The 27,040-nt window shown below is 41.2% G+C and overlaps 1 protein-coding gene across 3 annotated transcripts in view; it reads left to right on the plus strand.

The window, feature by feature from the left end:
• The first annotated feature begins 457 nt into the window (after nucleotides 1-457).
• lrsam1 (leucine rich repeat and sterile alpha motif containing 1) overlaps nucleotides 458-27,040 on the plus strand; it is a 28,706-nt gene continuing 2,123 nt past the window's right edge. For 2 of the 3 annotated variants that reach the window (XM_041969510.1, XM_041969511.1), the window contains exons 1-24: nucleotides 458-606; nucleotides 2,664-2,792; nucleotides 2,890-2,946; nucleotides 3,327-3,371; nucleotides 4,396-4,473; nucleotides 10,717-10,785; nucleotides 10,862-10,946; nucleotides 11,022-11,143; nucleotides 11,228-11,318; nucleotides 11,657-11,766; nucleotides 13,389-13,418; nucleotides 14,420-14,542; nucleotides 15,326-15,465; nucleotides 16,029-16,073; nucleotides 17,805-17,875; nucleotides 19,959-20,058; nucleotides 20,154-20,241; nucleotides 20,324-20,398; nucleotides 20,693-20,773; nucleotides 22,117-22,212; nucleotides 22,309-22,407; nucleotides 22,490-22,621; nucleotides 23,084-23,150; nucleotides 26,126-26,334. In XM_041969510.1, coding sequence (XP_041825444.1) covers nucleotides 538-606; nucleotides 2,664-2,792; nucleotides 2,890-2,946; nucleotides 3,327-3,371; nucleotides 4,396-4,473; nucleotides 10,717-10,785; nucleotides 10,862-10,946; nucleotides 11,022-11,143; nucleotides 11,228-11,318; nucleotides 11,657-11,766; nucleotides 13,389-13,418; nucleotides 14,420-14,542; nucleotides 15,326-15,465; nucleotides 16,029-16,073; nucleotides 17,805-17,875; nucleotides 19,959-20,058; nucleotides 20,154-20,241; nucleotides 20,324-20,398; nucleotides 20,693-20,773; nucleotides 22,117-22,212; nucleotides 22,309-22,407; nucleotides 22,490-22,621; nucleotides 23,084-23,150; nucleotides 26,126-26,334 — 2,211 coding nt within the window. In that variant the 5' untranslated portion in view covers nucleotides 458-537. The remainder of the gene's footprint in view (nucleotides 607-2,663; nucleotides 2,793-2,889; nucleotides 2,947-3,326; nucleotides 3,372-4,395; nucleotides 4,474-10,716; nucleotides 10,786-10,861; nucleotides 10,947-11,021; nucleotides 11,144-11,227; nucleotides 11,319-11,656; nucleotides 11,767-13,388; nucleotides 13,419-14,419; nucleotides 14,543-15,325; nucleotides 15,466-16,028; nucleotides 16,074-17,804; nucleotides 17,876-19,958; nucleotides 20,059-20,153; nucleotides 20,242-20,323; nucleotides 20,399-20,692; nucleotides 20,774-22,116; nucleotides 22,213-22,308; nucleotides 22,408-22,489; nucleotides 22,622-23,083; nucleotides 23,151-26,125; nucleotides 26,335-27,040) is intronic. The other variant, XM_041969512.1, reaches the window with a different exon arrangement.

Below are 27,040 nucleotides of genomic sequence, written 5' to 3' on the forward strand. Positions count from 1 at the left end.
AAAAGACTGTTCACCTTAAAATACAATACAGGACCCCGAAATGTCATCTCTGGGCACCGGGCTAAACATAACCAGCAATATGAGAACACAGTGATAACACGTTTCCACTAACCTAAGTCATATTAAACATCAAATTCCATGAATCTATGAATAACAATGCACTTGATCAGTACACTGAAATAAATAATATAAGACCGTGACCACACTTTTTTGTGTGTGGTCACGGTCAACAACAAAAATTGGTATATCTTTGCAACAAAAAAGCTGGAAGGCCATGGGGTAAAAAGACAATATATAACATACAGAAACAAAATACATTTGAACAAAATTTTATCACATTTAACAGACGCAAATATGTTAATGCAGGACGTCCGACAGATGTACATGCATTTTCGTGACTTATAAGACTGAGCTCTGGCTGAATGAATGCTCAGAAACCATGCTCGCAACACTTCCGTGTCACATGCTCGACACGTGATCGAGCAGATCATAACATCCTATGTAAATACATCCTCCCAACAGCTAACAGTGCTACATATGTTAGCAGCAATCGAAAGTTCTTCTTCTTCACATTTTTCGGAACGATTCAGAACCGGTGACATTAAGGTGAGAATAAACCGGTTACAGTTTAACTAAACCTGTCCTCTGAATGTCTCCTTGTCACAGTTGAATAGTTTTTGTTTATTGTCTTTTTTGTTGGTTTGTTTCTGTTTTAGCTGCTTTCTTCCTAAACGTAGCTAGATGGGTCTGTAATGGGATAGCTCGAGATTATGCTAATAACGCATAGCTAATGATTTACTTCAAACTTATAACCATTTAGATGTAACCAAGATTATTCCTGGTTTTTACTGGCACAGTGAAGATTCCCATCACGTAGTTTGTGGGTATAATCCATCCTCCGCCCACATCCACACCCACGGAGCCCGTTCGGTTCGACTGTGTTTTGTTTGTTCTGTACAGCTAACAAACAACACGAACCATGATAAATGTAATCCTATATATCTTATATCTGCTGCAGCTAACGGGCTGTGTTTCGAAGTTTGAATCACCTGGAACATAAGTTGAGTGACTTTGCTATTATTTCACGAGAAGCTTGCTTATTTATTTATTTATTTATTTATTTATTTATTTATTTATTTATTTATTTATTTATTTATTTATTTATTTATTTAAAGTGGTTGCTACGGCGACTCATAGGCTTTATATTGGATCTAGTGATCGATATGTGGCTTGTGTCTGGAGACATTTGATCCTTTGAGAACAGCAGGTTCCAGTTAGCTGTGCACTATTTCTGCTCTCCAAATCAGGACGTTACAATAATAATTTTCTAAAGTTTCTTTAAAGTAATACCTCTGTTGTTTTTACACAAACTGCTCCTCCATCACACATTCATACCCAGACAGACAACATGGGGTCACTTCAGCAAGCAGCCAGGGGAAGCCAGATCCACTGACCGGGTTGGTAGGAAACCGCTCTTCCACATGAGCTTGAGCTGTCCCAGAAGAAACTGAAACCAAACCTGTATTTAGAGTTGGTTTTCAAGTAGTTCTGCGGATCTTGTGCCCTTTCTCAATATGTGTATGGCAAGCCGTTTGATTTCTAGTTTGCATTATGCACAAACTAGTTAATATGTTCTCACATTTCATGGACATTTTTTGCTCCCACTGGTAATTTAGTGCAGATATTTGCTGGTCACTAGTTAACTAGTAAAACATACTAGTCAACTAGTTTGGTCCCAAGGCCTACTAGTGCATTAAAAACTAACTAATTATTCATTTTATCAAACTACTGTATCAAGTGGCCTCACTAGTTCAGCTTTTTTTTAAACTACTTGCACAAAAGTGTCACTAGTTGCTGAAAAATAGTTACTAGTTGGATTTTGTGTTCCACTAGAGCATGTGTTAACTAGTTTCTGCATGGTGTAAACTAGTGAGGGAAACTGATGTCCTGGATCAAGGATGTGGACTAAATGCTCAAACAGCTTGCCACAGATGTGTACTTGTCTGTACTTGTGTTCTTGTGTACTTGTGATTTTACCTGTGTGATTACTTGTATTTTTTCTCATTGCTGTTGTCATGGAAACCTGCATGTTTGCCTATCAGTCTGGATTACACAGCAGATTTGCAACTCCTTCAGTGTTTTTTAAGCTTAACTGTGTTTCAGGTTTCATTTTTGAACCAGGTGTTCAGAGACTTAGTTTTTGTCTGACATGAAGTTTCTGATTTCATACGCTGACATCTTGGTAGGTGTGGATGTTGATGTCTCATTAGTATATTTTAAATGACCAATAATCTACCTGAATAATTTATAGGCTCCAATCTAAACCGTTGGATCACTTAGCTCATTATGGGAGTTTTAACTCTGGCCACAGATGACCTGCAGGCAAGTTATACACACATCTAAAATATATTACAGCTTAACATGTTCAGCTGAGCACCTGGAGAACTGGGAGATGATGTGAAGACTTTTTGCATCCGGAGCATTAGAGCTGTTTCAGTGATAAGAAAAGAAAATGTTGATGTAGCCCCACTTTTAGTTCTACTTCCCCCGTCAGACAGCTGAAGAAATCTCACCTGTTGGTGTCTTCATATTAGTTCTGCAGTCCTAGTTTAGGCCATGTTGCTCCCTCTGACCACTTTCTGTCTTTATGTTCACTTTTGCAGACGGTGCGGTGGTCGTTTCTCCACCTGTTCTCAATAAGTCTAGTTTTTTTAGTCAGGATGCCTCTGTTCTTCAAGAAGAGGAAGCCCAGCGAGGACTCTCAGAAGAAGCTGGAGTTTCAGCTGTGCAGGGTGAAAACACTGAAATTACCAACCACAGTGGTAGTACTGACACACTTCTACTAAAATATCCCTTAAGCTCGTCTAGTAACAGCTCTCTGTTCTTCAGTCTAAGGAAGTCGGTGCTGATGACATCTTGGACATCTCAGGCTGTGAGCTCTCCGAGGTGAGGGCTCTCTGACTTTACTGGGATTCTTATATACATACATCATCCTGGACCAGCTCCCATCAGGCCACTGGAGTTCACCCACAACTTGTTATACCAATTACAAACTAATATAAATGAGTAATGATAAATAACTGTATATATAATAACTGGAGTAAATATGGAGAGTGTAAACTGATTCATTAAGAACATGCGAGGAACTCTTTTCTCCTCTTCTTTTACGTTATCATCAACATTTCTGTCGTTTGGTGGATGTGAGACTAAAAATTATATTAAAATATACCTACCTTTTCTCATCCATTCAGCTATTAAGCCTAAAGAGCTGTTTGTGATGCTACTGTTTAGAAATGGTCAATGATATCTGACATGTCCTTCCACAGGTCCCACCAGGTGCTTTTTCCATTTGTAAGGTGCTACAGAAGAAGGTACCATAAGACCGAGTTATAGAGTACATATTTCTATTTATTTTCTATAAATGATGTGGTAAATATCATGTGTGTATCGATTCATGAAACTGACCATGAAAGGTTTCTGATGGCCTCAGAAAAAAGTAAAAAAATGACAACAAGGATAAAATTAGCTGGCAGAACATAATAAACACATCAACAGTGTTTGTGCATTAAAAAAAACATTAAAACCACTAATATTCTGGCATCTGGGGCGCCAGAAATACTGTAAAATATAAAGGAAATAAAAAGTGAAATTACAGTAAAATTCCAGAATAGAAATAGTTTATACCTTCGCTTTTACATTTTGTTTTATTTCAGATTTTTTAATGTTTAATTAAAGATGTAAGCACATATAATAACAATTAAATTACCTGAAAGTTTGGTCAAAAACTGCAAAAATACAAAAAAAAAGTAAAATAAAAAGTAAAAGATTCTTCAAGATTTCTATCAGTTGATTTTAAAATAATAATTTCATGTAAGATTCTTGTATTTAGTTAGTAGAAAATATAAATTGATATTTTGCCAATAAAATATATTTTTTTAAATATACTCTACTAATCCAAGTTGGGAAACTCGTGTTTTTAACCCATCTAGACATCATTAAAGCAGTGGGATGGTTGGCAGTATTAGCAGTAAAAACAGTATTAAACTTGGATTTCATACGATTTAACGTTTTTTTGTGAAATTATGATACATTTGAAAAGCCGTGTCATAATTTAGAAAATTGAATTTATATATATTTTTACACTTTAAACAGTTATTTCATGATTTTTTTCTTTCGACATGCAGTTTTGTTCTGTGGTCTTACTGGCTTTTCACGTTATTTAAAAAACAGAATAATACACTGAAATAAAATTAAAGGAAAAGTGTTACATGATGCACAGAAAACACTCTCAGTAGTTTTATATCTGTGACGTGATTAAAGGTGAGAGAAGTGAAGAGGTTTCTGGAGCTCTGCTCAGTTACTTAAGCATTAGTTTGTGTTTTTAATCTTCCTCAGGTCTTCATCCTTCATAACAACGAGCTGAGGTATCTGCTGCCCAAAGGATGTGACATCAGCGCTCTTTCCACTTTAAAGGTAAACCAGAGTAAAACAGGACGTCAGTGTTTGAAAGTAAAGAAATGAAAAACACCTGATTTGTCCCAGAGGGCGATTACAGTGTTGTAGTAGGGAGGACGATGGCTGGTGGGAATGATCTCTGGTACCTCTGTCTTGCTTTGGACTTGCTCAAGCCACACAATGAACACTCACTGTTGTGTCTTCAGCGGGTTGTGTAGAGGACGTGAAGAATTGGCCACTTGTGCAGCATTCTTCTCTGGACAATCTGCTGCAGCGGCTTCAGAGTTATCACTCGCACAGCCTTCTGGATCAGTTTGTTCAGGCTCTTTAATCAAGTCAAACTGAGTTTAATCTAATTTAGTCTCTGGTTTTGATGCTGCTGGAAGTAGATTTTTGGTGAAATTATATAGCGATTCTGTATGATTTAAAGTGTAACTCCACCCCCTACTTTTTGTGTAACTCCACCCACTGCTGAATTTTGACAAATGTCTGAAACGGCAGGGTTGGGGTGGGAGGTGTGGGGTGATCAGGGGGCGGGGAGTGGGCGGGGCAGGATCCACAGGCAGGAATGATTGACAGACAGCAGCTCAGCTCACTGGTAAGATGCAAAGCCAGATTCACCAAGCAGTTTCACCACAGAGCGTCTTTGAGGTGGAAGACTTTCCCTCCTGAATCTCCTCAGCTACACCTGAACCAGGTGGTGCTGAACGTATCAGTGTGAGCCGTTCGCTGTTAGCTGCCTGTCAGCAGCTCTGGAAAGCTGTGGAGACTCTCGGCAGGTTGTAGCATATGGGGCTATTATTGTAGCAAAATTATCTACAAATCCGTGTTGAAAGTCACAAATGCATACAGAGAGTCGTGTATCCGTATCTTAATTTGTGTGTGCACAGTTGGATTCGCAAATGTGTAAATAAATCCACAAATGTGTGATGAGATTTCTGTGTCTGTACAAGAATCTGCAAATGTGTAAAACAACTTGTGTGTAACCCGGTTTGCAAATGTGTAAAAAAATTCCACAAATCTGTATTTAAAGTTGCAAATGTGTAGACCAATCTGTAAATGCGTGCTAAGATCTGCACATGTGCAGACCGATCTGTATCCACAGAGAGACATGAATGCCTGGAGTATTTCAGCTACAAGACCCAGAAATACAGACAAATCGCTGGTTACGAGTCAAGCAGCTTCTGGATTGGCTCTCTCTACACACGTGGATTTTGCTACACTTGTTCCGTGAGAAATCCACAAATGCGTGTCAGGATTCGTATCCGTAACGCTTGGGTTTGCGTGCCCTGACCGCTGGCTCACAGGCTGCCTCACTCCGGCTGCCGTTGGTTCGCTTGCTCTGCTGCTGGCGGTAATATAATTACTGCGGTCAAGCCAGCCGCCTTTCGTTTTTGCGTAGTCAAGCCAGCCGCTCCTACATTTTCAGTGCGCACCTACCGTCAGTTTACGGTAAATGCAAGCGTACTGCTGCAAGGAAATTATTTCCGGTTCACAAAATAAAAGCACGAATTTAAATGTGTATTATCAAGTGATGTTTTAAGAAACTGATTCACGTTAACTGTAAACTATCGGGGTATACTGCTAACATTTACACTAAATAAATACCTTAGAATGTATGGAGTTGAAAACAGTTTTATCTATCTATCTATCTATCTATCTATCTATCTGTCTGTCTGTCTGTCTGTCTGTCTGTGCTAATAAACATATACTGAGGCCTTAAAGCAAATACTAAGTGATGTATGTTGACCATCCTTGATAGCACTATCATTCTGGACTGCTTTGGGGTCAATAGGTCACATGACCTCAAAGCTATTGAGCCGAAAATGCTCCCATTTGTTATGTAAATTTGATCAAAAACCAATAGAATAATGAAATGAAATACAATATATACAGTGGTCACACAGTAAAAGGACTTCAGATATCTCAAATTCAAACCTTTTTAAAACAAAAACAATTCTTCAACATGTGTAACTTAAGCATTGTGGGGAAAAAAATTATGATAATGATATCTAACATTAAAATGACCTCAAAAACAACATCAATAAATACACAATGATAATAAATAAAAATAATACTAGTAATAATAACAATTTGAATTAGGAAATGACCATAAAATAGTTAATATATACATTTAACTATTTACACATGTCACTCTCAAAATGTCTATCAAAATATATATTTGGAAGTAAAGTAGATCTAAAACCAATAGAACAATAAAATTAAATAAAATAAATAGAATGGTCAAATGGTATATGAACTTTTCAAATAGTTTTAAAAGAAAAATAATTCTTCAACATGTGTAACCTCATCACTATAAGAACAACAATAGTACCAATAAAATTGAAAATAACAACAATAATAATAATAACAAATAAACAAAGACAATAATATTTAAATGACCAAAAATGGTAAACATATATATATTTACTGTAACTATTTACACATCAATATCGAACTATCTTAAAGGCACTTTTCAAATAGTTTTAAAACAAAAACATTTCCTTAACATGTGTAACCTAATTACAACAACAAAAAACAAAACCTGTTCCTCCTCTCTTGCTCCTCTCATTACCAACATCATTCATTCCTCTTTACTTTCCGGAATCGTCCCTCCTGCACTTAAAACGGCTACAGTTACACCTATCCTGAAAAAACCCGGTTTGGACCCCACCAATTTTAATAACTTACGCCCTATGTCCAATTTACCTTTCATTTCCAAAATTCTTGAAAGGTCTGTTGCCTCTCAGCTTCATAACCACCTCATCACAAACAATATTTACGAGCAGTTTCAGTACAGTTTTCGTCCCCTCCACAGCACTGAAACGGCACTCCTCAAAATCTCCAATGACCTTATAGCTTCAGATTCTGGTTTACTGTCCATTCTCATCCTTCTTGACCTCACAGCAGCATTTGACACTTTCTCACCGCACTCTTCTTGACAGACTGTCATCTATCGGTATCTCCGGCACCCCTCTCACCTGGTTAACTTCTTACCTCTCTGGCCGCACACAGTTTGTTCAACTTAAATCACACAAATCCAACCCTTACCCTGTCTCTGCTGGTGTGCCCCAGGGCTCGGTCCTGGGGCCCCTACTATTCATCATCTACATTCTTCCACTTGGCTTCATTTTTCGTCGACATAATATTCATTTTCATTGCTACAAGGACAACACCCAGCTTTACCTCTCTACCAAACCATCTTCCTCACTTCCACCAACCTCCCTTACCCACTGTCTCCAAGAAATTCATTCTTGGTTTTCTTCCAATTTCCTAGAACTCAAGAGTTCTAAAACAGAAGTCCTAATGATAGGCACGCCCCATATTCTCTACAAATCTAATAGTTTCTCCATTTCCATCAACAATTCAACCATCCTTCCCTCCCCTCAAGTAAAGAGTCTGGGTGTTGTCCTTGACAGCACACTCTCTTTTCAGTCCCACATTAATAATATCACTCGGTCAGCATATTTTCATCTGCGAAATATTTCCCGTCTCCGTCCGTCTCTTACCCCCCATACCACTGCCATTCTCGTCCATAGCCTTGTCACCTGACGAATTGATTACTGTAAATCACTTCTCTTTGGTCTCCCCAACAAAGCCCTCCAAAGACTGCAGCTCCTTTAAAACTCTGCAGCTCGAATCATCACCCGGACACCCTCCACTCATCATATCACCCCCATCCTGCAACAACTTCACTGGATTCCCATAAAAAAAAGAATTAATTTCAAAATACTCCTTATCACTTTCAAAGCACTTCACAATCAGGCTCCACCATACATATCTGAGCTTCTACACATTTCCATTCCTGTCCGCTCACTCCGCTCCTCCACCTCTCTTCAACTTTCTGTTCCCCCTGCCCGCCTTGTCACTAAGGGGAGTAGAGCATTCAGCCGCTCTGCTCCCCGTCTTTGGAACTCCCTCCCCCCTGATCTTCGTGCCATAGACTCTCTCCCTCTCTTTAAATCTAAACTGAAAACACACTTGTTCAGGCAGTCCTATGCCATCTAGTTTTTCACTCACCATTACACTGTTGTCGTCTGTTTTGCTTGTTAGTGCTTTGCTTGTTAGTTTTTTGTATACTTCTCTCTCCTATGTTTTTAAATGTTTTCATTCTCCTGTAAAGTGTACTTGGGTTTTTTGAAAGGAGTTTTTAAATAAAATGTATTATATATATATATATATATATATATATATATATATATATATATATATATATGTATATACACACACATATATATTTCATGTTATTTCAAAAGTTATTACAATAACTCCCAGGTCATGTGACCTATTGACCCCAAAGTAGTCTAGAATGATAGTGCTATCAAGGATGGTCAACATACACCACTTAGTATTTGCTTTAAGGCCTCAGTATATGTTTATTAGCACAGACAGACAGACAGACAGACAGATAGATAGATAGATAGATAGATAGATAGATAGATAGATAGATAGATAGATAAAACTGTTTTCAACTCCATACATTCTAAGGTATTTATTTAGTGTAAATGTTAGCAGTATACCCCGATAGTTTACAGTTAACGTGAATCAGTTTCTTAAAACATCACTTGATAATACACATTTAAATTCGTGCTTTTATTTTGTGAACCGGAAATAATTTCCTTGCAGCAGTACGCTTGCATTTACCGTAAACTGACGGTAGGTGCGCACTGAAAATGTAGGAGCGGCTGGCTTGACTACGCGAAAACGAAAGGCGGCTGGCTTGACCGCAGTAATTATATTACCGCCAGCAGCAGAGCAAGCGAACCAACGGCAGCCGGAGTGAGGCAGCCTGTGAGCCAGCGGTCAGGGCACGCAAACCCAAGCGTTACGGATACGAATCCTGACACGCATTTGTGGATTTCTCACGGAACAAGTGTAGCAAAATCCACGTGTGTAGAGAGAGCCAATCCAGAAGCTGCTTGACTCGTAACCAGCGATTTGTCTGTATTTCTGGGTCTTGTAGCTGAAATACTCCAGGCATTCATGTCTCTCTGTGGATACAGATCGGTCTGCACATGTGCAGATCTTAGCACGCATTTACAGATTGGTCTACACATTTGCAACTTTAAATACAGATTTGTGGAATTTTTTTACACATTTGCAAACCGGGTTACACACAAGTTGTTTTACACATTTGCAGATTCTTGTACAGACACAGAAATCTCATCACACATTTGTGGATTTATTTACACATTTGCGAATCCAACTGTGCACACACAAATTAAGATACGGATACACGACTCTCTGTATGCATTTGTGACTTTCAACACGGATTTGTAGATAATATTGCTACAATAATAGCCCCATAGTAGCAGCTGCAGGAAGAGCTTCTGGAAGTTTCTGCTGCTACGATTTGAGCTGCTGTCTGTCGTCAGATGAGGATCAGCAGGTAAAGAATAAACCCACAAAATCCCGTTTTTAAAATGAATTTTAAAAGTACAGATTTTGTCAACAGTATAGGTGGTTTTCATCACAATGAAGTAATACTATGTTGTTTACAGCTCAAAAACCACATTTTAGGTGCACTGCCCCTTCATGAAAACAGCAGATTTGTTGGTTTGTTGGACAGAAAGCTGAGTTATTATTATAAAGCAAAGTTAAGTTTCTGTGAAGATATATTTGACTGCTGGTAGTTTTTATGTAAATATATCATATTTAATTCATACAGTGTCTAAGACCTACCTCATCATTTTTATGATCATAAAAACTTTGCTTAAAACCTTGTTTTAGTCAATCTAATACTTGTCTTTGGACCCCTGGTTGAGGCCTTTGGTACTACGATCATTCTGACCTGTCAATCACACAGTAATAACGGTACATTAATGCTAATTATTTTTATTCTTTTTACATGGTTAAAGGACCAAATAAAGACCTCAGATTCAGCCAGGCTTTAAAGGGTTAAACTGTTTCAATACATCATATTTTTTGTTGATCGTTGGTCACAGCCTCATATTCAGCCTGTCAACATGGGGATTGGCTGTTTTATTAGTTCAGCTTCCAGAGCTGCAGCTAAAATAAACTCATCCTCAATTCAGTCCGTTACCCTGGCGACCACATGTCTGTAACTCAGTAAAATAATGGTAAATTAAATCAGATTTATTACTAGAACATTACCATCTGGAGGAAAGTCTCATGCAGACACGTTTGTTTGAGGCCAGAGCTTCATCAGCTGTTCTTCCAGACTGTTCTCTCTACTTGCCTCCACATCATGTGTCCTCAACGTACTCGCCTTCACATTAATCTTTCCCTTCTGTCTCCAAGGTTTTAGATCTGCATGAAAACAAGATAACCTTGCTCCCAGAGGATATTGGGAAACTCACCTCTTTGCAGGTAAATTACTCCTCACAAGGTTGACAGGAAGTGAGTGGAAACAGATGCTACTCACAGTCCGATTATTTCCTGTCAGATCCTAAACGTGGAGAAGAACCATCTGAAGACCCTCCCAGAGTCCATTGGGAATCTACGGCTCCTGCAGACACTCATTCTGAAAGGTGAGGTGTTTACTCATGTTTGTTCCAGAGTGAGAAGACAGGTGCAGGTCACATGACCACTTCCGTGTCTAACAGGAAACTGCCTCTGTGAGCTGCCATGCTCTGTTGGGTCTTTGAGCAGTCTGCGGACGCTGGACCTGAGCGACAACAATATCGTGCAGCTTCCTACAACTCTGGCTTGCATCCGAACCCTTGAGGTGTGTTTACACCTCTGCTAATTCAGGAAATCTGAAAATGTAGACATGATGTGGTTTAAATCGTGTTTATCTGTGTCCTGACAGAGCTTTTCTCTGGATGCTGCCATGATGTCCTACCCACCTTCATCTGTCTGTCTGGAGGGAACCGAGAGCATCCAGCGCTTCCTGTGTAGCGGTATTGTTCATGTTACCTACACCGATGAGCCACAGGCACAGCGAGTATGGTGGGACTAACAAAGAAAATCCAGATTTAGTTTCATTTACAGAAATCTGGTGGAATTATATCTGGCTTGATTGAAGACGGGGATGTTTTTTATAAATTCAATGAACTTTTCATATGAGGGAAGATGGGAACCATCTCATTAATCTGTCTGTTTAAATCAAGGTCAGATTTAGATGCAGATACAAACATGTCGGTCACTAGTCAGAGACCAGATCAGTTGTACCTTAAAACATGACCAGGTGTCACGAAACAGAGAAAGTTGTTGATTTTCTAGTTGTTGTGGTTTTCAGAGCTGGGTCAGGAGTACTGCCCACCATCCCAGTACCTTCTACCGGTGCTGGAGAATGACTCTGGCAAACAAGGATCTGACTGTCTGGACAGCTTAGAGGAGGCCTGGCAGGTACAGCAGTCCATACCAAACACACACTAACCTACCACAACATTACCAGCTGGGACATGTAGGTGAAGAGAAAAGTGGGATCATTAAGTTAATCTTGGTGAGGGCAGCAAGTCAACAACCAGGAAAAAATCTTTTGGTATGTGCAGGAAAAAGGCTTGAAAAAGGTTAAGTGGGGTCTTGGTCTTCATTTGTTCTAGCTTCCATAAACAAAATGAGTCAGATGTGAGGATTTCACTGCATTTTTTGGGGATTGTTACGACCTAAAATGTCTGAACTTGCGACAGATGGCACAAAGAAAAAAAAAATAAAAAGGGAAAACATATATATTCTGGTTCTTTTAGCATTTCCAGCAGGTCTGGATGATATAGACTCATCATGCAGATTCTCCTTATCTCTCCTCTCATCTGTAGTGTTTAGCATCGTCACACACTAATATTAATATCAATATTAATTTTTCATAGCTAGTAACAGTTGCCTCGGAGCACCACCTATAATAGGAAAATTATATCTTGTATGATTAAATACATCAATTAGTCTCAAGATGCTAATTCGTAGAGTTCTTGTTTGAATTGACCATAATATCACAAAAGGAAGAATCACAGACAATGACCAGTTAAAATAAAATCCAATCCAGTTTATTTAAAAGACAAAGACAGATTTCTGGACAAGTCAACTCCCATATTCGAACCATTGATTTAGGTGAAGCCAAAGTGCCCTCTCCTTCCCTGGAGAACTTAATCGCTGGTGTCTGTTAAACATCCAAATGCGACATAAAAGTCAATAAAATTTCCAAGCATGGTTCCTCAGACGTGAGTGTCTCTGTCTGGGTCCTTTTGTCCAGAATTTACTACACATCTCAGGCTTTTACTGAAGGTGTTTTGCAGTAGAAAAATTTTGTCTGTTGATGACAACAAAATGGGTGGCTGTAGCTTAGGAGGAAGTGCAGCCGTCCTCCAACCGGAAGGTCGGTGGATTGACTCCCTGACTACGTGTCGAAGTGTCCTTGAGCAAGATATCAAACCCCACGTTGCCTCCCAGTGTGCCTATCTGGGTGTGAGTGGGTGAATGTGATCTGTAGTGTAAAGCGCTTTGAGTGGTCAACCTGACTGCAAAAGCACTATAAAAGTACATTTACCGTTTTACTTTGATGACAGTGTTGAATGTGGTTTTAGGCTCTGGGGTCTTTATGACACAGCTGGAACAGGAAATCAGCTCGGAAAGAGAGAAGGAGTAGATCATGTCAGTTGGCTGCTCAACCAACCTTCTGTAATCTGTCCGTTAGGATTTTAGACGGAAGATGCAACACATTTCTCTCACACGTTTGCATTATAATAATCAGAAACACAGAAGAACTTTGTGTCTCCTGATGTTTTACACATGTATCAGCAGTCATGCAAGAGCACTGAAACTGGTCAAAGTTGCATTAAAGTTGTGGTGATTGAACAAAATAGCAGGACACAGAATTTGCATTAATAATTGCAGATCAGGAATCCCTGTAGGGACCGATTGATATCGGTCTGTACACGAGGATTCACTGGTCAGACTGGTTGTATTGGTTTCTGATGAAAGATTCTGATCCAAGGTTTTCTTTTCTTTTTCTTTTTTGTTTGTTTTTTTTGCAGAACAAATTCAGTGACTACGAGAAGAGAAAGGTTTGAGACTTCATCACTCACAGTTACACATCCCTGTTTTCATTCACTTCCATCTGTTTCACCAGTTTAAATCTGTTTAGATGTTATGCCGTTTTCTGAACAGAATCATTGTTTTTAATGCTGGATTTTAGCTTGGTCCTACATAGTTTCAGCTAGGGCTGTAACCAATAATGTGTTTATTTTTGGATTTATCCAGATAAACAATATACAGACGTAGACAAAATTGTTAGTACCCTTCAGTTAATGAAAGAAAAACTCACAATGGCCACAGAAATAACTTGAATCTGACAAAAGTAATAATAAATAAAAATTCTATTAAATTTAAGCAGTGAAAGTCAGACATTGCTTTTCAGCCTTGTTTCAACAGAATTATTTAAAAAATAAACTAGCCAACAGAACCACATCACCTGCAAAGAGCAGAGATCCAGTCCTGAGGCCACCAAACCGGATCCGGACACTTCCACTGCACCTAGAAATTCTGTCCATAAAGGTTATGAACAGAATCGGTGACAAAGGGCAGCCTTGGCCGAGTCCAGCCCGCACTGGAAACTAATCTGACTTATTGCTGGCAATGTGGACCAAGCTCTGGCACCGGTTGTACAGGGACCGGACATGTGGGGTACAAGGGTGGTCCGGTACTCCATACTCCTGGAGCACACCTCATAGGAGTCCCCAGGGGACACGGTCGAACGCCTTTTCCAAGTCCACAAAGCACATATAGGCTGGTTGATCGAAGTCCCGTGTCCCCTCCAAGACCCTGAGTAGGTTAGAGCTGGTCCACTGTTCCACGACGGGGACGAAAACCACTTCTCCTCCTCAATCCGGTTCAGCTATCTGACAGACCCTCGTCTCCATCACCCCTGAATAGACTTTGCCAGGGAGGCTGAGGAGTGTGATCCCCTGTATTTGGAGCACACCCTCCGGCCCCCCTTTTTGAAGATGCTTTTTTTCCTGCTGTCTTGTTTCCTGATGATTTGTTTCTGGACGCCTTTTTCCTTCAGGAACAGAAGCAGCAGGAGAAGCTTGCGTTCGAGCGACACCTGGAGCAGAAGCAGAAGGAGCACACCCAGCTCCTCCTCATGAACAACTCCCACAAGGAAAACATACTCACCTCAGTCCGACAGGTGCTCTGACACAGCCTCATATCAAACAATCCGTTAACACCATGTGCTAAGATCCAGCTTCAGATGTGATAATGAGGATTCTGTTTCAGGATCTTTAGAACAAGAAAGGAAACTCACCTTGAGTGTTGACTTGCTGTTTTATAAACATTAAACTGAGTTTGAGTTGACTCCTGTGCTCATTACGAGTTAGATTTCGGTTTTAAATGATAATTTATGTAGTAAATTTAGTTAATGGAAATGGAAATAAAGTGTTAACATCGGTTTAATAAAACTAGTACGTCATCATTAGATCCACACATTCAGCAGCAGGATTTCAGTTGGACTACGCTGGAATAATCTGTAGTCAGATATTTTATATTACAAGTAGATGGATTATTTTATTTACGTCCACATCCTGAATGTTGGATTCAGATTTGGTAACTGACCTGGCTGCTGACCTCACACTGGAAGTAGTCATTGTAAATTTTACATAGGACGGCGTGGCTCAGTGGGTAGAGCGGTCGTCTTGTTGCCTGAGGGTCGCCGGTTCGATCCTCCTGATGGATCGTGGTTGCATGGCAGCTTCCGCCATGTGTGTGAACATGATGTATGATGTAAAGCACTTTGGGTATCATTCCAGGTACAGTAAAGTGCTGTATAAATACAGACCATTTACATTGTGACCACACGGTGCATCTGCCTTGTTTAATCTGTAAAACTAGGAATACACAGATATCTGTTTAGATCCTCTGAACGTCTTGTAGAAACTTGTGGTGACGTCTTTATGTTTGGTGTAATATCCAGGAGCAGGAGAGAGTGAATCAGGGCTTCAGCCAGCAGCAGAAGGCTCAGGAAGCCGAGAGGCTGCTCATTCTGGAGAGAGTCCGTCAAGCTGAAGAAAACATCAGCAGCCGCATCAGCAGCAGGTTGATGGACAGCAACAGGTAGGATCTGGAGAAGTAAGCAGTGTAAAGGCCCATTTATGCGCAACGCAGCAGACGGACGGACAGTTTCGTCCGTCTGCTGTGTCAGTTCCACATGTAATTTGGTCCGTTTTCCCGAAACTTAGCCATGCGTTGGAAGACGGAGCAATACCAGCGGACATTGTGGGGGCAGTGCTGAGCAGAATAGCTGATATGCGAAACAAACGAGACAAGAAGAAGTTTCCCCTTCTTCAAGAATGAAGATGAGCGCAATTGTAGAAATTATGCACGCCTTTGAATAAAGACTATATCGGAGTATTTAGGGCATGTTGGGTGGTTGGAAAAAACTTTAGACTGAAACGGACTCTGGCTCGCGGGCGTGGACTCTGAACTCAGCACTGCCCACTAGTGGAAGAACTGACTTAACAACCATGGCAACACAAAAGACGCATGGAAGGGAGGACGGCAACGTTTGACAACGTTTGAAATGGACGTCGCTGTTTATGTACGTAAGGGAGCATAAATGGGCCTTGAGCGCAGTGTGCTGATATCAGATCAAGTTTATTCATTTTGGATCTCTTCAGGCAGAAAAAGAGTGCCGAGTTTCTTCAGGCGATGGAAGAGGATCGGTGAGTAAATACACTGCTGGAAGAGATCTTCCAAAAGATCTGACACAGGACTGTTTCTGCTCACCAGAATCAGACTATTTATGGATCTCTCAGAGAGGCATCCTGCGCTTTCAGAGGAAGTCAAAAAAAAAAAGACAAAAACTAAACACCATGAAAGCAAACAGAAAGCCAAGAAAAGTTAGACGGAAAATGGACATTAAATTAAAAGTACTTTATTTGATATAACTTAATATAATCATTCCATTTCTAACAACTTTTTTGTACAAAAGATTTGTAATGCAAAAAAAACTTTACATTGTCAGTAAAAACACTTAAAAACGGTGAAGAAAATAAACAGCAAGGATAGTCAATATAACCACATCACTTTATCCATCAACCACGAGTCATAAACCCAAAATCAAATATACACACAAGGTAGTGTTCACGCACAAAACCAAGATAAGGGATTAAGCTGGGAAATGTTGGTCATCCTGGGTCAACTCATCTGTGATCCGGTTGAACAAAAGTGGGATTGTGGAAAGTGTAATATGTAATACTAGCCTGCTCCAGACCCGGCAAAGTCCTAGGATCTATTTAGCTCATCACATATTAAAGTCAGCAGTCACCACAAATGGAAACCAATATTTATTCCATTGGTCGTGGGCTTTGTCTGTGCTATGTGCTGCACGAAACAGGACTCAAACTTTTCATAAGTCGCTAGTCTTTAGGTGGCCCTCAAGCTGGATAACCACCACCTTTTCCAGGACCTTCGAAATAAAAGGCAAGTTGGAGATGGGCCTGTAATTTTACAGGGTGTTAGGGTCTACACCAGGTTGAGCTCCATTCAAAAGTGAAGTCACACAGTGCTCTGCAACAGTCGTTCCCAAACTTTTTGAGCCATTACACCCAAAAAAACGTACATTGTTTTTCATGAATACATTTCCTCAGCAGTGGGCTATGAAGGGATTTCCTGTTCACCCTTTCATGGGCACCAGAGGGAGATTTTATTTTTATGTGGGTGCAGTCTGGTGCACCAGTGACATTGAGGAAACCTGTAACACAAGAGTCTCCAAAGCCCCGTTTGCACCACAACGCTGAGACAGTAAACAGTAACAGAATCTTTGTGGTTTTAGTGGATAAAATCACAAATATTTGACAACAGCCTCCAGTGTAAAATCTTCTCACAATGCAAGGCAAGGCCAGTCAGTGTAAACGGAAGGTGGACTCTTTTGATGATGATGACGTCATTCACGTCATCTTGCACTTGTGCACTCAGACCCTGCTTAACCTGCGAAAAGCAACAACGATGGCGAACCTGCTTGTCATGTTCGTGGCGCTACGTCTTTTTATCATCCTACTTTTGTGCAATAAGCCCTAGAATCTTTGTTTAAGCCCTCTCTGACAGTAGATATTTTTATTATAATAATATTTAATTGAAGCTTTACTAAAGAGGAAAATCCTAAAGTTTCCTTAAAAATATAAACACTTCTACCTGCCCTCAGCTCCCTAGGAAGGTTGTTAAATTTAAAGAGGACCACAATAACTAAATGGTGCTTCTTCATATTTTAATACCAACTTTCTGAAAAACTAAAAAGTCAATCAGGACCTCAGGGCTCTGGGAGGTTCATACAATGGACTAAAATCAACAATATCTTTAAAATCAAATAAAAGATCTTTAAAGTCACATCTATTAAAACAGAAAATAACACAACGACCAGATCTGTGGCTGTAAACGTGTTCACTGACTTTCAGGATTCGTATTGAGCATCTGACCGCCATCACACAGGAAGAGGCCAGCTCGCTGAGGAAGAGGGAGGTGGCAGGTATGGACTCATCTAGTTTCCCAGAGAATTTCTATGTTGAAATGACATTATTTTACCTAAAACATGACTGATGCCATTTAAAGAAGTTCTTCTTTTTCTATGATTGTGTGTGGATTGGTGTCCGTAAAGCCTGTTAAATATTCCACGAGAAGCGAGAACTTGGCTCGTGTTCTCGAGGCTGCCGGGCTTCTCCTCGACACATCAGCTGAGCAGAACTTTCTTGTGGGGCTCCAAGAAGTACCGTGTGATTGGTTGGGCATTTGAGGTGGATGTGGTTAACATGGAAAAGCTTGAAGCAGAAAGTTGTGGCTTTCGCATTTCCGCTGATGTGAGGTTGAACAGATAGCTTTAATGAGAAAGTATGAAGGCGTATGCATCACATTTAAAGACACCAACACTGCCATGTGTACAACCCCGCCCCGCCAAGGACGAAGTTTCTCATTAAATGTGAAATAACCATGTAAGTTGTTCGTTGCACATAAAGCACAGACATCACCGCCTCATTGCTCATAAGCTTCTTGTGGAGTTTGACCTGAATGGAAAAAGAACAAAGTGAGAGCATTCACTGGACTCTCAGCTGGAAACAGTTTACCATCTGGAACAACTTCTCTCTCACTTCCAAGTTAGAAGTAAGAATGAGACTCATAACATGATAATATTATTACTAAGAAGTAAACACAGTTTTTTTTGTGATGTCCCAGAGGTGACTGATTGGATTGAAGTCTGGTGAACGAGCAGGTCAGTCCATAGCATCAAAGCCTTTGTCATGCAGGAACTGCTGACACACTCTAGCCACATGAGGCAGAGCATTGTCCAGTCAGGGCATCTCTGGCTAGCACAGTGAGGTCTGCGCTCTGACAGTTTGTGCAGAAATATGCACATTAGTGGCCTGCTGGAGGTCATTTTGTAGGACTCTGGCAGAGCTCCTCCTGTTCCTCCTCTCACAAAGAAGCAGACAGCGGGTTTTGTCCTCCAACAGCTCACTCCCTTTTTCCTGATATACCAACCCGTCTCCACAGCAAACCTTCTTGCCACAGCGTGTGTTGATGTGCCATACTGGTTGCAGACACCGCCTCATGTTAACTCTAGTGGTGAGGGCACTGGCAAAATGCAAACATGACCAAAAATCAGCCAGAAAGCAGGAAGACAGGGAAGTGGTCTGTGGCCTCCTTCAGGACCATTCTTTTACAGGGGTTGTCTTACCAGTTGCCTCATTTCCACCTGTTGTCTGTTTCATTGAAACAGCTGCAGGGCACATTGATTCACAATCAGTGAACTAGACAGATTGACGTCCCAGAAGCGTGGCTTTAAGTTACTAGGTAATTATTATGTGTTTCCTTTATTTTTGTGAGCAGTGTAAATTTTTGGCCATGGAGGTCACCTAAAATGTAAATCTGAAGAGGAAACACGGTTTAATTACTTAAACTGTTAATTGATATTATTTTCTGGCTTATGCTCATTTTATACCTGCTGCCTTTGACACGGTGAACCATCATATCCTGTTCTCCACACTCTCGGAGCTTGGCATCTCAGGATCTGTCCTCTTGTGGTTCCCCTGTGGTGGAACGATCTACCAAACTCCGTCCGATCCGCAGAGTCCTTATCCACTTTTAAGACCAAGCTAAAGACTCAGTTGTTTAAGGAGCATTTCCACACTTAGCTTAACTCTTCTACTCAGAATGAGTTAGAAAGATTTGTCCAGCTCTTTGGCTCAACCAGGTACTGAAGAAGCTGCTGCACTTATGCCCACGATGATGTTGTGTGATGAAATCGTGATCTTGTATTTAAACAAAATGACTTAAAAAAAAAAAATACATACACTGCCTCTAGCACTACATGACAGCACCTGGGTCCAACTGGACTCAAAGCAGTCTGACTATCACTTAATTATGACGTCCCATCTTGTTTGAATTCATGCTTGTGTTGTTCTTCCTCTCAAATGTAAGTCGTTTTGGATAAAAGCGTCTGCTAAATGACTGTAGAATAGAATAGAAAGTGTCTGTTGCTGTAAAACTTTATTTAATCATGTGTTTTTTCACATCTTTCTTGCCTCCTGTCACATTTTTCCTCCTGACCCCCGTAGCGGCCATGCAGAAGATGCTGTCCGACGGCTGTGCAATGAGTCTTCTTCAGGAAGCCAGTGACTGTCGACGACAGAGCCTGGTCTCTGAGGCCTGCAGGAGGTTAAACATGAACACCTTCAACAGATTAGAGCATGAAAATGTCTAAAATGCTCTCATAAACACAGAACTATGTCTTCTCTTTCGTCCTGGAACAGTATGGAGACTTTGGACAGGAAGTTTGACAATATGCTGTCTCTGCAAGTTCTAGACAAGTCTAAAGCCATCGCCCAGATCTTACAGGAGGTAGGTGGTGGTGTTGAAGCTGGACATCTCATGCTAATCCAGGGTCAGTTTCAGGAAGCTGTGGTCCGGTTGTTTTTTGCAGGAAGAGGTGCAGAAAACTGCGTTCCAGGCTCTGCAGCTGCAGAAAGATGCCGTCCATGGCTACATTCGGAACCAGGTTCGTAAGAACAGGTCATGAAAGCATCTTTGTGTTTCTGCTGCCACAAAATGGACCAGAATCGTGCTGCTGCAGATTTTGGTCTGACGGCAGAATCTGGACATCTTCATCATTTCTTTCTTTTGTTTTCCAGACAGCTTATTCAGTCTGATCCATTTTTACTCATAAAGTACAGATATTTAGATTTATTTTCAGACTGTTTGGGTCCAGAAACAAAAGTTATCACGTCAAACAACAGCCGTTCATTTCACCAGCTCATCAGCAACTTCATGTCTGCTTCTCCACTGTCTCTAGATCAAGCTCATAGAGACTGAATTAATGCAGCTGTCTAAACTGGAGATTAAAAGACGCAGTCTGGATACTGAGAACCTGCAGGTTGGTGGCACCACCTCATTTTTCCTTTTTCTTTTCCATCATGTTTTGTTGTTGTTTATGTCCATGTCATCCCACCGTGGCAGCGGCTCAGTTCGTGTCATCAGAGCAGAGCAGAGGTAAAGCTGGTGTAGCTGCTTCGACAGGTGGAGACTCGTCCTGACTTCAGATATTACTGCTTCTCTTTTTTTCTTTTCTTTTTGTGTTCTTTTCTTTCTTTTATCTTTTTCTTTAGTTATCTGTTTTCTTCTTTTACATTTACTTTTTTTTCTCATTACATTTTTTCTTGTACTTTTTAATTTTTCTTGTTTTCTTTTGTTTTCCTTTTTGTGTTATTTTTCTTTCTTGCTTTCTTTCTTTTTCTTTCTTTCCTTCCTCCCTCCCTCCCTCCCTCCTTCCTTCCTTCCTTCCCTCCTCCCTCGCTCCCTACTTCTTTCCTCCCTCCCTCCCTCCCTCCCTCCTTCCTTCCTTCCTTCCTTCCTTCCTTCCTTCCTTCCTTCCTTCCTTCCTTCCTTCCTTTCTTCCTTCCTTGCCAACGTGCTGCGTTTTTAAAGTCTCCGATCCGGAACTCATCCACGTTTCAGATCCGGCTGTCAGACTTTGATCCAGAACTGGATCCTGGATCCAGACTTCAGACTACATGTTGATTGGTGCTGATGTGGTAAAATGCCGCCTGATGCTGACATGCTCCTCCATCATTACCCAACGTTTGAAGTATTTTGGGGCTTTAATTTAAAAAATATGTGTGATTGTTGGGAAACTCTGTTTCTGGGGGGTAGCAGAAGCAGGAAAGATTGTGGAGGTTTTTTCTTTTCCACTGTTGCCTGCCGCCCCATGTATGTTGTTTCCTTAGTTAGACTATTATTTTTTTATGAACTGGTTTGTATGGACACTGATTAGAGCACAGTGAATTGGCTTGAATTGATGTGTCTGTAAAGAGAGATGCTGTTGTTGTGAAGTGGAACTATAAAAACATGGAAATAGCTGAATAAACTTATCAACACAAAATTGCTACTTTGCTCAGTAAATGCCCTGAAATAAGTCCATCTAATGCCACAGATGTACATGTTATCTAACCAAACTCGATCCAAGTAAAACAGTCACTAAAATAGAGAATCGCCTCAAACAAAGCTTTAGATGACACTGTGGGAACATTTCAGAGGTTCTTAAGGTTTCCTCAGGGAGCCTTTAGTTGTTAATCAGTAAATTCTCAGTTTTGTTTAACTTGTCTTATTTAAGTGTAGATTATTGCTGTATGTTGGATGGTTTTATGTCTCTGTTTCTGTCCTGCAGTCCAGGTGTGAGCTGCTGTCTGTTTACCGGTGTTCTTGTGGCTGTGTGTGCAGGAGGTTCTGGTGGAGCAGCGAACAGCTCTCAGCGACTTGTTGCAGCAGCTGCTGAAGCAGAGGGATCAGAGAGAGCAGGAACTGCAGCAGGTTCTGGTGAGGAAACACTGGTGTTATCATCTCTCAAAATGTCACTTTGATAAAGAGAAAACATCTTTTTTCTATTTAATCTGAATCGTTTTGTATTTCCAGTTGGAGATGGAACTGAAGTCTGAGTCCAGCCAGCAGAACTACTGGATGATCCAGTACCAGAGGCTGTTGGATGCTAAACCTCTGTCACTTCGCATGCAGGTAGAGAAGAAGAAAAAAGAAGATAAACTTAGAACTGTGTGAAAATGAAGTGTATAGTAGTAAAACTGGAATCTGAATGCAGGAAGCAGGTGTGGAGAAGGAGCTGGTGAACCTGCTGTGCAGACTGTCAGCTCAGCATTACCTGCCTGTTCTGGCTCATCATCGGGTGACGACTGAGGCGCTTTGCAACATGAAGGCCTCCGACCTCAAGAAGGTCTGTCTGTAGAGATGCCATCTCCACCTTTCTACCTGTTTTTATACCTACATCAGCCCAGCAGTGCTCTGTTCCAGTTCCTGTAGTATAACATCCAGAGATCATCAGTGCTTATCCATGATGAAGACTTATGGTCTTCATCAGACACTCATCCAAGAACTAAAGGCCGTTACATCCTCAGATTAGAGAACTTCATTCTTCTTTTCTTCTTATGGTCCTGGTTTGGGAGTTCTTGCAACAGCTGAAATGAGCAGCTGGTTGAGGTGGTGAGGAGGTATGAAAATCTAAACGACACATGGCTGATAAAGAGAGACAGCCCCCCAACTGATCCCCAAAATAACCAGACCAAAACTACATTTTTTCACACCCCAGGCACTAAGGACAAAGTTCTGTTGTTGCAGAGTATGTCACAAGTTTTAGAAAATTCTACCACTGATGTACCATTATTTTTTCTGTCCTCAGCTGGGTATTAATGAAACAGGAATCCAGACAGCTCTTCTGGCATGGGCCCGGGAGCACCAACCTGCTGGTATGTTACCCGTCTTATGTCAGGCAGATTTATTGTACACTGCAGCGAAGCTGAGACTCAACAGTTAGGACGAAATATGACACCAGGAAGGATTTGGATAAAAACCGACGTCAGCCTGCTGTTTGACTTTAGAAATCTACTTCTAATGATCCAACAGTAAGTGTGCTTTTTATGTTTAGAGAAGACAGAACGGACTGGGTTATTAACAGGGGTGTAACGGTAAATCTGTGTTCGGATTTTTCGGTAGGGAGCGTTCTGTTCGGAACGGAGGTGTACCAAGTTCCCACACTGAAGAAAAACTGCCTTGCGCTACGCTAGCAGATGTTATAGCTAGCAACAGTTTTAAGCAGAAGCCAGAGCTGGAAGAGGCTCTTTCATCATTAAAATCTCCTGATTTTGGGATCATTTAGTGACGGATGTAAAAAGACAAAGACAAGTGGATAAGACAAAAGCAGTCTGCCAGTCTTGTGTCAAGCTCTTAATGAAATGAGTTTTTTTTTTTCTTCTGTTCAGACAGTAATAGTAGGATGTTTTAACAGACCTGACATGTTTCGGCTGTCACCAGCAGCCTTCCTCAGAAACGTCAACTGAAGCGTTGCTGACGTGTTATCAGCTGTTTTCTGGACGTGTGGCCGTCCCAGCAAACCTGTCGGATCCGCTGGGATGGATCTGAAAGTAGTTTTACACGGACCGGTATCTCTTCTGCACCTCTGAACACGGACCAGTACCTCTTCTGGACTTCGGAACATGGACCGGTACCTCTTCTGGACGTCTGAACATGGACCGGTACCTCTTCTGGACCTCTGAACATGGACCGCTACCTCTTCTGGACGTCGGAACACGGACCGGTACCTCTTCTGGACCTCTGAACATGGACCGCTACCTCTTCTGGACGTCGGAACACGGACCGGTACCTCTTCTGGACCTCTGAACATGGACCGCTACCTCTTCTGGACGTCGGAACACAGACCGGTACCTCTTCTGGACGTCAGAACACGGACCAGTACCTCTTCTGGACCTCTGAACACTGACCGGTACCTCTTCTGGACGTCAAAACATGGACTGGTATCTCTTCTGGAGGTTGGAACACGGACCGGTACCTCTTCTGGAACTCTGAATACGGACCGGTACCTCTTCTGGACGTCAGAACACGGACTGGTATCTCTTCTGGAGGTTGGAACACGGACCGGTATCTCTTCTGGACCTCTGAACACGGACCGGTACCTCTTCTGGACGTCAGAACACGGACTGGTATCTCTTCTGGAGGTTGGAACACGGACCGGTATCTCTTCTGGACCTCTGAACACGGACCGGTACCTCTTCTGGACGTCAAAACATGGACTGGTATCTCTTCTGGAGGTTGGAACACGGACCGGTACCTCTTCTGGACCTCTGAACACGGACCGGTACCTCTTCTGGACGTCAGAACATGGACTGGTATCTCTTCTGGAGGTTGGAACACGGACCGGTACCTCTTCTGGACCTCTGAACACGGACCGGTACCTCTTCTGGACGTCAGAACACGGACTGGTACCTCTTCTGGACCTCTCAACACGGACCGGTACCTCTTCTGGACCTCTCAACATGGATCACAGCACACAAACTATCAGTCGTCAGAACATTATACAAGTGGGCCAACATCATCACAGAAGGGGGAAAAACACTAACATGCACTCTCACTCTATCGAGATCCAAAATGGGCCAAAGACAATGACAAAGACATGCAAACTGAAAACAAAAACATAGAAATAGTAACCATACCATACTTCAGGGAGTAACAGAAGCAATACAGAGGATCATGATAAACGAGATCAGGAAGTGGACTAGCAACTCCATAAACCGGGATCGGGGGCGTACATGCTCTCACACACACCTGGGATTCCTACTCCAGAGTCCACCACACGGTGGGGGGCGTGGCCATCCCAGCAGATCTGACAGGTTTGGGATGGCCACACCTCCGGAAAACAGCTAATAACATGTCAGCAGAGGTTTCTAAGGAAGGCTGCAGGTGACAACCGAAACATACGACATCCAACTTTTATTATCTGAATAGAAGAAAAAAACTTTAAATCAGTGAGATAAGAAAACAAAATGAAAATCAGCCCCGCCCCCTCCACATGCGAGTGGAAACACGCTCGCTGTGGATGAGCTCTGCTCAAACCATGAAATCACTGCGGAAAGCTTTCCTACAGCATTTAAATAGTTTCTGCCTTTAAAAATGACTTTTTAAAAAAAAATTTAAATTTCTGACAACTCTACCAATAACAAATACACAAATTTACAAATTTCCCTGAGGAATTCCAAAGGGATTAATAAAGTATTTTTGATTCTGATTTCTGAAATACTGTAAATAAAACATGTAAACTGGTTGAAGGATTTTTAGTTTGAATATAGACTTTTTCTGAAAGTGTTGCTCATTTAAACAATGGTTTTATTAACCAGCATGTCAGAGACTTGTAACTAATCATGTTACTTTATCTTTACAGCAGACAAGCAATTAAAGTTTTACTTTTAAAAGAAAACATTGAACTGTGGATTAAATTAATATTTGTACAAGTTTGAGTGAATTATCTTTATTTTTCTCCAAGAATCTTTTATTGGAGATTTTTTTTTTCGCTTTTGGTTTCATTTTAAATGTCGTTAAACATCTTTATGTTTTGCATTTGTTCCCTAGAACAATGACCGAACCGAACATGATTTTGACTTACCGTTACACCCCAGAAACAGATAAAACAGATACGAACAACCTAAATAATCTCATCACTGAGCAGTTTTAAAGGCGAGTAAATATCAGGTTTCTGCTTTTAATTTTACATTTGATTCTGCTTGAAGTCGGCGCTGCAGCAGAGGATGATTACCACTAATCAGTTAATAATTTAAGTATCTCTCATTGTTGTTCAGTATCAGTAAAAACATGTTTTATGACATTTTTGTTAAATATCACGCAGCAGCTGCTCTAACCAACTCTCCTCCAGCAGGAGCCTGTAAGCCTGCAGAGAAAGAGGAGGAAACCGAAGTCTTCCCCTCAGCTCCTTCCCCGTCCTCCCCTCCATTTCTTCCCAGTACTTCCACCATACAGAGGCCCAGCCCACCACATACCCCTGGGACTCCTGTCACCCCTTCAGCCCCCACCCCTGTGGATGGACCAGGAAGCTCTGAATGTGTGGTCTGCATGGAGACGGGGGTAAGAAAGCTCACAAACCTGGGAAGTTTTAATGAAAATCAGTACTATATTTGGTATAAACAGCTTGTTAAAAGTCAGGTGTATTTCAGTATTCATTTACTCCTGTGAGGTATTGTAAGAGGGCGGTGCCTGAACTTTCCACCAGAAACCAGATGTCACTGGTGCATAAGCTGGATAACTACATGTTACTGTCAGAGCATCCTAACCGCTTCGGCTCTGTCCTGAGTCCTGTTTGGTTTGTGTTCTGCATAAATCAGCTGGTACTTCCACCAGCACAGACCAGCCCTCAGGCTGAGTAGTATCACTGAACAACAGTACTTTAAAAGTACTTTACCTCAAGCTGTGTTATTTTGTTTTGCTGGCTTTAGTTGGATAATAAACTAAACTTATTTCTGGAAGGGTTGAGACGTTTTTAGTTCGTTACTGGCATCAAAATATTAAATATTCTTTTTTAACGAATACTTTTCAAGTATATCATTACTTTGAATTTACAGATAAATCCATCAACTAGAGTAAATAATAAACAACTCCCTGGTAGACTGCTGTGGAATAGTGTCACAAGTAAATTATTCTATTCTATTCTATTCTGGGTACTTTGACCTCCTCCCACAGACCAGAAACCTAACTGGGTTAACTGGTGTGCCCCACCTCTGGCCTGATAACAGCTAGGTTGTAACCCTGAATTGGGTAAAGCAGCTGTAAGAAA

Source organism: Melanotaenia boesemani, chromosome 19 (assembly GCF_017639745.1).
Source record: "Melanotaenia boesemani isolate fMelBoe1 chromosome 19, fMelBoe1.pri, whole genome shotgun sequence".
Classification (NCBI taxonomy): domain Eukaryota; kingdom Metazoa; phylum Chordata; class Actinopteri; order Atheriniformes; family Melanotaeniidae; genus Melanotaenia; species Melanotaenia boesemani.